Source organism: Lipotes vexillifer, unplaced genomic scaffold (genome assembly GCF_000442215.2).
Source record: "Lipotes vexillifer unplaced genomic scaffold, Lipotes_vexillifer_v1.1 scaffold1011, whole genome shotgun sequence".
Classification (NCBI taxonomy): Eukaryota; Metazoa; Chordata; class Mammalia; order Artiodactyla; family Lipotidae; genus Lipotes; species Lipotes vexillifer.
The window spans coordinates 5,270,178-5,278,215 of NW_006787698.1; the positions used below are offsets into that span (position 1 = coordinate 5,270,178).

General features: G+C 52.3%; 1 protein-coding gene across 1 annotated transcript in view; it reads left to right on the forward strand.

Moving 5' to 3' along the window:
• Nucleotides 1–7,513, forward strand: part of LDLR (low density lipoprotein receptor) — a 34,968-nt gene extending 27,455 nt beyond the window's left edge. Inside the window, exons 14-20 of the mRNA XM_007460692.1 lie at nt 21–160; nt 1,573–1,714; nt 1,825–2,013; nt 2,853–2,972; nt 5,298–5,375; nt 6,668–6,825; nt 7,478–7,513. Coding sequence (XP_007460754.1) covers nt 21–160; nt 1,573–1,714; nt 1,825–2,013; nt 2,853–2,972; nt 5,298–5,375; nt 6,668–6,825; nt 7,478–7,513 — 863 coding nt within the window. The remainder of the gene's footprint in view (nt 1–20; nt 161–1,572; nt 1,715–1,824; nt 2,014–2,852; nt 2,973–5,297; nt 5,376–6,667; nt 6,826–7,477) is intronic.
• The last annotated feature ends 525 nt before the right edge of the window (nt 7,514–8,038 follow it).

The window sequence follows — 8,038 nt, forward strand, 5'->3', positions numbered from 1 at the left end:
CCCCCGGTCTTGGATTCTAGATCTTTCCAGCGGCCGCCTGTACTGGGTCGACTCCAAGCTGCACTCTATCTCCAGCATTGATGTCACCGGGGGCAACCGGAAGACCGTGCTGGAGGACAAGAAGAAGCTGGCGCACCCCTTCTCCTTGGCCATCTTTGAGGTGGGTGCTGGGGGCAAGCGGTCGCTGCTTCCGTGCTTGTGGGAATTCACGATCAAGTGCTGCTGACTGAGCATCACTTACATACAAGGCGCGAGCGCTCCTGCTAACAGGTCCACACACATCGTGTAGTCATTCAAGCCCAGACTAGATCAGAAAACTGCTGGTGACCATGAAGAGGTCTTAGACCAGGAATTAGGGATTTCCCTGGCAGTCCAGCGGTTAGGACTTAGCGCTTCCACTGCAGGGGACCCAGCTTCTATCCCTTGACGGGGAACTAAGATCCCTGCAAGCTGTGAGTCAAGGCCAAAACAAAAGGATGCTGCTCAACACCCTACAGGAGAAGGGGGGGCCCACCAGGAAGGCTTATGTGGCTCTAAATAGCATCCCAGTGGGGAAACTCTGCTCTAGAGAATGTTGCTGTACAGTTGACCCTTGAACAACATGGGGTTTGGGGCACTGACCCTTCACACAGTTGAAAATCTGAGTATAATTTAGAGTTGGTCCTCCGTATCCAGGGTTTGTTGGTATCTGTAGTTCCACATCCGTGGATTCAACCAGCTGGGAATCATGTATTTACTATTGAAAAAAATCCACGCAGTTCAAATGCATGTTGTTCAAGGTTCAGCTGTATTCGTAAACCCATGTTTAAGCAGCACGATCCACAAAAGCCAAGAGTTGGAAGCAACCCAAGTGTCCATCAGTGGATGACTGGATAAACACAATGTGGTCCATCCATCCAATGACATATTATTCAGCCTTAAAAAGGAACGAGATTTTGACACCTGCTATAACATGGATGAACCTTGGGGACATTATGCTCAGTGAAATAAGCCAGGCACAAGAAGACAAATACTGTATGATTCCACTCATTTGAGTCCCTAGAGGAGTCAGATTCATAGAGACAGAAAGTAGAATGGTGGGCGCCAGGGGCTGAGGGAGGGGTATGGAGAGTGAGTGTTTCATGGGGACAGAGTTTTAATTTGGGAAGATGAAAAAGTTTTAGAGATGGATGGTGGTGACACGACAATGTGAATATACTTAATGCCAAAGAACTGGACACTTAAAAATGGTTAAAATGGTAAATTTTACATAATGTATATTTTACACAATTATTATTATTATTTATTTATTTATTTTTTGCCACGCTGCTCGGCATGTGAGATCTTAGTTCCCTGATCAGGGATCAAACCCACGTCCCCTGCACTGGAAGCGTGCAGTCTTAACCACTGGACTGCCAGGGAAGTCCCCACAATTAAAAATTTTGTAAAGAAAAAGAAAAAATAAATGATGCTACCACCCAGCACTGCTTATTCTCCAGAGAACTCCAATAACTTCAAGGGGTGTGGAGACAGTGGTCTGTGTCCCAGCCCCATGGTTGATGGGATCTGTCATCTTCCTTAACTCCCATGTAGGATAAAGTATTTTGGACGGATATTGTCAACGAAGCCATTTTCAGTGCCAACCGCCTCACGGGCTCAGACATTAATTTGATGGCAGAAAACCTGCTGTCTCCAGAGGACATCGTCCTTTTCCACAACCTCACGCAGCCGAGAGGTAAAGATGGGACGGCCACCCCCACCTCCATGTCCCTGCCGGCACTCTGGAATTTTCTAGAAATTTTCTGACCTCGTTCTCACCCTGCCTTCCTGCCTTTTCCGCCGCAGGGGTGAACTGGTGTGAGAGGACTGCCCTCCGCAACGGTGGCTGCCAGTACCTGTGTCTGCCAGCCCCGCAGATCAACCCCCGCTCGCCTAGGTTCACCTGTGCCTGCCCCAACGGCATGCTGCTGGCTGAGGACATGAGAAGCTGCCTTGCAGGTGGGGGCACCGGTCTGCCTTCTGCCACCCTTGCGGGTCGGCCCAGCAGCCGGACCTTCCCGACCCTCACTTTACTCATCCATCAAATGGGAGAGCGAGGCCCCAGGAGGCCCTTGTAAGGCCTTTCTCAAATGCTGGGTGCATCAGCACTGTGCCTGGCAGGGAGATGGACTCAGTTCACCTGTAAGGTCTAGTTCTCTCTTTCCCAGACCTCTTGGGTGGGGGAGGGACTGATTTTATTTTATGTATTTATTTATTTATTATAAATTTATTTATTTTGTTTATTTTTGGTTGCGTTGGGTCTCCGTTGTTGCACGCAGGCTTTCTCTAGTTGCGGCGAGCAGGGGCTACTCTTTATTGTGGTGCACGGGTTTCTCATTGCAGTGGCTTCTCTTGTTGTGGAGCACGGGCTCCAGGTGTACGGGCTTCAGCAGTTGTGGCTCACGGGCTCTAGGGCACAGGCTCAGCAGTTGTGGCGCATGGGCTTAGTTGCTCTGCGGCATGTGGGATCTTCCCGGACCAGGGCTCTAACCCCTGTCCCCTGTATTGGCAGGTGGACTCTTAATGACTGCCTGCGCCACCAGGGAAGCCTGGTGCAGACACTGAGGGAGAAGGTGGCCCCCTTTTGATTCTCCTCATCCTCAGAGAAAGTCTCTATTTGGGGCCAGTGTGTCTGTAACACTTACGAATCTTCCTTTTGAAAAACAACGTGTAATATAATAACATAGATATCGGTGGGTTTGTATTTTCACTGCGTTTATCTTCAGTTATTTCTTTGTGGCCCATGGCACTTGCTTCCTATCCGTTGTCAGCAGCAGCATAGCTATCAGTGGGGCTCAGCCTGCAGGGCACTCAGGAACTGTTTATTCTTTCAGAGACGGAACCTGAAGTTACCACCTGGAGGCCCTCCACGGTCAACTCGACAACCGTGGGTCCGAAGCGCACAGCCAGTCCTGAGCTCACCACGGCAGAGTCAGTGATGATGTCCCAGCAAGGTAAAGGCTGGGGTCACCCTGGCCCTGGTTCATTGATATGAGCATGTTGGTGAAGAGACAGAGTGGATTTAGTCTTGGCTCCTTTTCTCACTTTCTCTGGCATGGTGGAAGCCTCAGTTTCCCTACCTATAAAATGGAGCTAATAACAGTGCCCACCCACCTTCCTGGAATAGTGGGGATCACGTGGACTTTTTCAGGTGTCTGCCCAACAGGGCCAGGACTAGCATGAGGCAGGTTAGGCACTCCCTGGGGCAGCATCTAAAGGGGGCACCAAGGACTTCCCTGGTGGTCCAGTGCGTAAGACTCCGAGCTCCCAATGCAGGGGGCCTGGGTTTGATCCCTGGTCAGGGAACTAGATCCTCCATCCCACAACTAAGAATTCGCATGCTGCAACTAAAGACCCCCGCAGGCCACAACTAAAGAAAGACCCACCCCTGCATGCCACAACTAAAGATTTCGCATGCTGCAACTAAAAGATCCTGCATGTGGCAACGAAGATCCCGTGTGCCGCAACTAAGACCCAGAACAGCCAAATAAATAAATATTTTTAAAAAATAAATAAATAAAGGGGGCACCAAAATACCCAAGATTCAAATAATATTTTAATGCAGTATTTTTTTAAAAAATCGAATCCTCAAAACTATGGTGTGTGGGGTCAGCCACCTGTTCTAGTAAATAAAGTTTGCTCGGAGCCAGGGTCTCAGTGAGGCAGGATCTTGCAAAGTGTATAGTCAGATCCTGTTTTCCTAAAGGTTTTGCTATTTTGGTCACCATGAGGTATTAGCATTAATTTTTCTTTTCTTTTCTTTTTTCTTGGCCGCGCTGCGTGACTTGTGGAATCTTAGTTCCTCGACCAGGGATTGAACCTGGGCCCTCAGCAGTGAGAGCGCGGAATCCTGACCATTGGGCCGCCAGGGAATTCCCGTTGGCATTAATTTTGATTTTTAAAAACAATGCAGGGACTTCCCTGGCGGTCGGAGGTCTAAGATCCCGCATGCTGCACGGTGTGGCCAAAACAGGAGAAAAACAAAAAAATAATGCATTATAATATTACTGGTTTACTGAGTTTTGGGGGGGACCCCTTTAAATTTAGTGCCTGGGATGAGTCCCTCTCTCTCCTCATCTTAGCCCGCCCTCAAGGTCTTGATCTACCTCCCGGGCTGGAGGAGGTGAGAGAGCTGGGCTCTCGGTGAATTGGAGCCCACCATTTGCTGCTTTGTCCAGCAGAGGGCGCCTGACCCTGTTTTTGAGCAGCCCGGAAACAGAGCTCAGGCTTTTCTGGCCAGGAGAAAAAAAAAAAGGCACATCAGCAAGTTTCAGACTTTCTTTTTTTTTTTCCCCCCTCAGAGTAGCTGAATCCTTTGTTCAACCATAAAGGAGATAAAACAGGAACTATATGGTTGAGGGAGGCCCAGAACCCTTCTCACTTGAAGGACCACTGCTTAAAAAACCATTTCACAGATGGGCCCATCCAGGGCTTCTCGAATTTGGCAAAGGAGCCCTTTTAAGGGAAAATTTTTTCAAGGACACCAATGCTGCTTCCCTAAATTATTTTTGTGACAAGGTTTCTTAAATATGCGTAAGTGTAAAACTGCATGTAAACTCTGTCCACAACACGTGCGACAGCAGACTGAATTAAAACCCAGAGGGATTTGAACACAACCGGAGACGGTCATCACTGTTCACCGGCCTATGTGTGGCTTGGATGTGGCTTGTGCAGTCTTCCCAGCTCACTGTCCTATTTGTAGGCCTTTAAACTTTCACTTGCATGGCCCCTCACGTTGTCCGGCCCAGGTGCACGGGCGTGGTTATATAATGAGGTTCCACCCCCTCCAATATTTCTTATTAGGCGGGGACAGCTGGCACAGGACTATGGAGCTTTGGTGCGATGCAACCCAGGCACTGGGATTGCTGAGCATTACGGGGACAGAAGTTGGCCCTTGCCCCATCTAGAAAAAGCTCCTTGTCATCAAATGCAGAAGCAGGTTGAAAAATTTCACCAGTGACCTCGCCAGCCACTGGGAATGTATCTGTAGGCATTGGTCTCAGGGACCAGCAGCCCCTTCCCCAGTGCCTTGTAATGTGAGGCTAAAGGACCGTCTTAAATTTGCCCCAAATCCCATAACCCCGATTGCTAACAAGCGAGGCCCTGGAGGAAGCCAGCCCGGCTCCTCACACCTGGGAGATGCTCCAAGTTCCTTTGAATGTTTGAGGACACTGAGAAATGTCAGGCATTTTCCTTTGCGGGTTGTCATCATACACCTGCTGTGTTTTCCCACCCCTCACTGGGGAACTGGGCCTCACTTTCTCCCTTCTCCCTCGCAGTCCTGGGTGATGTTGCCGGACGAGCGGATGCGGAGAGGCCCCAGGGCGTGGGTGCTCTGTACATCGTCCTCCCAATCGGTAAGCCTGTGGCTGGTCCTCCCCTGGTTCCCAGTTTCCTGCAAAATGATCTCCATGCCCAGTAAGCCAGTCTGGTCCACCTTTCCTCCAGGAACGGGGTGGCCCTGCTGCGCGTCCTGTACATCACTGGGCCCCCCTTCCTAGCTTCATTTACTTAACAAATATAGTTGAGCGCCTACTGTATACCAAGATTGCTTCTGGGCACTGGGGACCCAGCCCTGAAAGAAACAAACATTCCCCCCACCCCCGGAGCTGACAGTGAGCAGAGTGGGGCAGTCGATGTGTCACGTGGGGGAAGTGGGGCTGGGCCAGGATCCCTGGTGTGAGTATGGGTGGCCTCACCAACACCCAAGGGATGGGAGGGCAACCAGCAGGGGTGCCTCCTGGTGAGCGGTTCTCTTGCAGGGGGCAGTTTGGAGATTTCTGCTTTCCCCCCCTCACCCATCAATCATGGCTTGGTCAGCATCACACCCATTTTTCCTTTTTGAAAAAAGTCCTTTCAAGGTGTCCCTTCACAGAGATGAGAGATCTAAGTGCCCAACAGCTGTGCGCTGTGGGTTGGCGGCCGGGCCCCTTACCTTCCTTGGGGCTGCCGGGGGCCCAGCAGAGCCTGAGCCTCTCCCACCCTCTGGACCAGAATATTTTTCAGACCTGGGCCGGGTGAGCCCTTGGCTGTTCCCTGGATCTGGGGGAGGGGGTAGGGAGGGGACAGGAAGTGCCACCCCAAGGCCCACCATAAAGGATGCAAAGAGGGATCCAGCCCCACCCAAGTTCAAACAGAACCAGAGTACACTGTGGCCCTGTATGTAGAGAACAGTCCTATTTCTGAAAAAGCGGCGGCTCCCATGTGACTAATCACGGAAACAAACTGGAAGAATTGACAATAGTTGGGTATTCAGAGGGTGAGGCAGGGCTTCCCTGGTGGCGCAGTGGTTGAGAGTCCACCTGCCGATGCAGGGGACACGGGTTTGTGCCCTGGTCCGGGAGGATCCCACATGCCGCGGAGCGGCTGGGCCCGTGAGCCATGGCCGCTGAGCCTGCGCGTCCGGAGTCTGTGCTCCGCAACGGGAGAGGCCACACAGTGAGAGGCCCGTGTACCGCAAAAAAAAAAAAAAAAAAGAAAGAGGGTGAGGCAGTCACAGTGGTCTTCAAGCTAGAGATTTGTTATGCTCATAGATAGATTTTTTTTTTTTTTTACAATGGGCAAGTACTGCTTTAAATGCAGAATAAAAACCTTTACAAGTTGAAAGGGCCTGACGGCTGAAAGCAGCATCTCTCCCCTCTCCCTGCAGCGCTGCTCATGCTCCTGTGCTTCGGGACCTTCCTCCTCTGGAAGAACTGGCGGCTTAAGAGCATCAACAGCATCAACTTTGACAACCCTGTGTATCAGAAGACCACGGAAGACGAGGTCCACATCTGCCGCAGCCAGGATGGCTACACCTACCCCTCGGTGAGCCGTGCCACTTGGGACCTCGCTGGTGCCCGTGTGTCCGTCTGTGTGTCTGTCATGCCTCCTCAGGGCCAGGTCCTCCCTGGAGAGCAGACATTCTCACAGTGTGGGGATGGGGCCAGGGGATAAGCAAAAGGATCGTAGGTCCGAGGGTGAAAGCCAGAGGGGGATGGAGAGTGGTTTGTGGGTCTGGGAGGGAGGGGATGCAACTTTAGGTGGCCAGGAAGGCTTCCCTGAGCAGGGAGTGTACGGTGTGCAGAAGGCACCGCCTGTGCAAAGGCCCTGTGGTGTAACCCTGCCTGGTGTGTTTGAGGAGCAAGGAGGCCACCAGTGTGACCGGAATGGAGAGAGTGGGGGAGGGTGGGAGGGGACAGGGCAGACGGAGCAGCACCCTCGGAATGAGGTGGGAGCCACGGAGCCACACCGTCAGACTCGGGTGGTCACGGTGCTCCCTGGTGGCTGTGAGGGAGCAGGCTGGGGCCAAGTTGCGGAGCTCCAAGACCCGTGGGGAGGCCACTGTGTGGGTCCAGCGGGCGATGCGGGGGGGCTGGTTGGCCGGAGGGGCCAGGAGGGAGTGAGGCGTAGGTGGCCTCCGGCCACGTTTACTGGATGTTGGACTGATGGTTTCCGGCGTTTACCGTTTTGTTGACAGAGACAGATGGTCAGTCTAGAGGATGACGTGGCGTGAGCTGCTGCCTCGAGTCCCGTCTCTTCCCGGAACCTGCCGCTGGTCACTCGCTGGCAGGAAGAACACTTTCTCCCCGGACCCTTGACCTGCCCCAAACCCTTCCTGAGACCTCGGCGCCAAAAGCAGTGCTGGTGGCTGCAGCCCCAGCGCCCGTCTGCCTTGTCTGCCAAAGCTTTGTTTTATATATTTATTTGTTTGGGAGGCAGAACAGGCTTCCGACAGTGCCCACGGATCAGGTTTGGGTTGCCTTTTTTCTCTTTCTTTATGCTTAAAGGAAAAGAGGAGGAAGGCGGACGAGCTGGGGGATGTTTCTGAGCTTCTCTCCTCCTTGACGTGCTCTTCCCCCGAGGGAATGAATGATGGACGGAGGGACACGGAGCGGGAAAGCTAGTGGCTTTGAACGCACCAGCAGTTGCTACCAACAGGGTCCTGGGTAGCTGCTGCTTCACCTGCCCTCTAGCTCGAGCCTCACACTCAGGACTGAACGTGTTTACCTCTGCCTGCCGAGCCTGATGGGATGGCCAG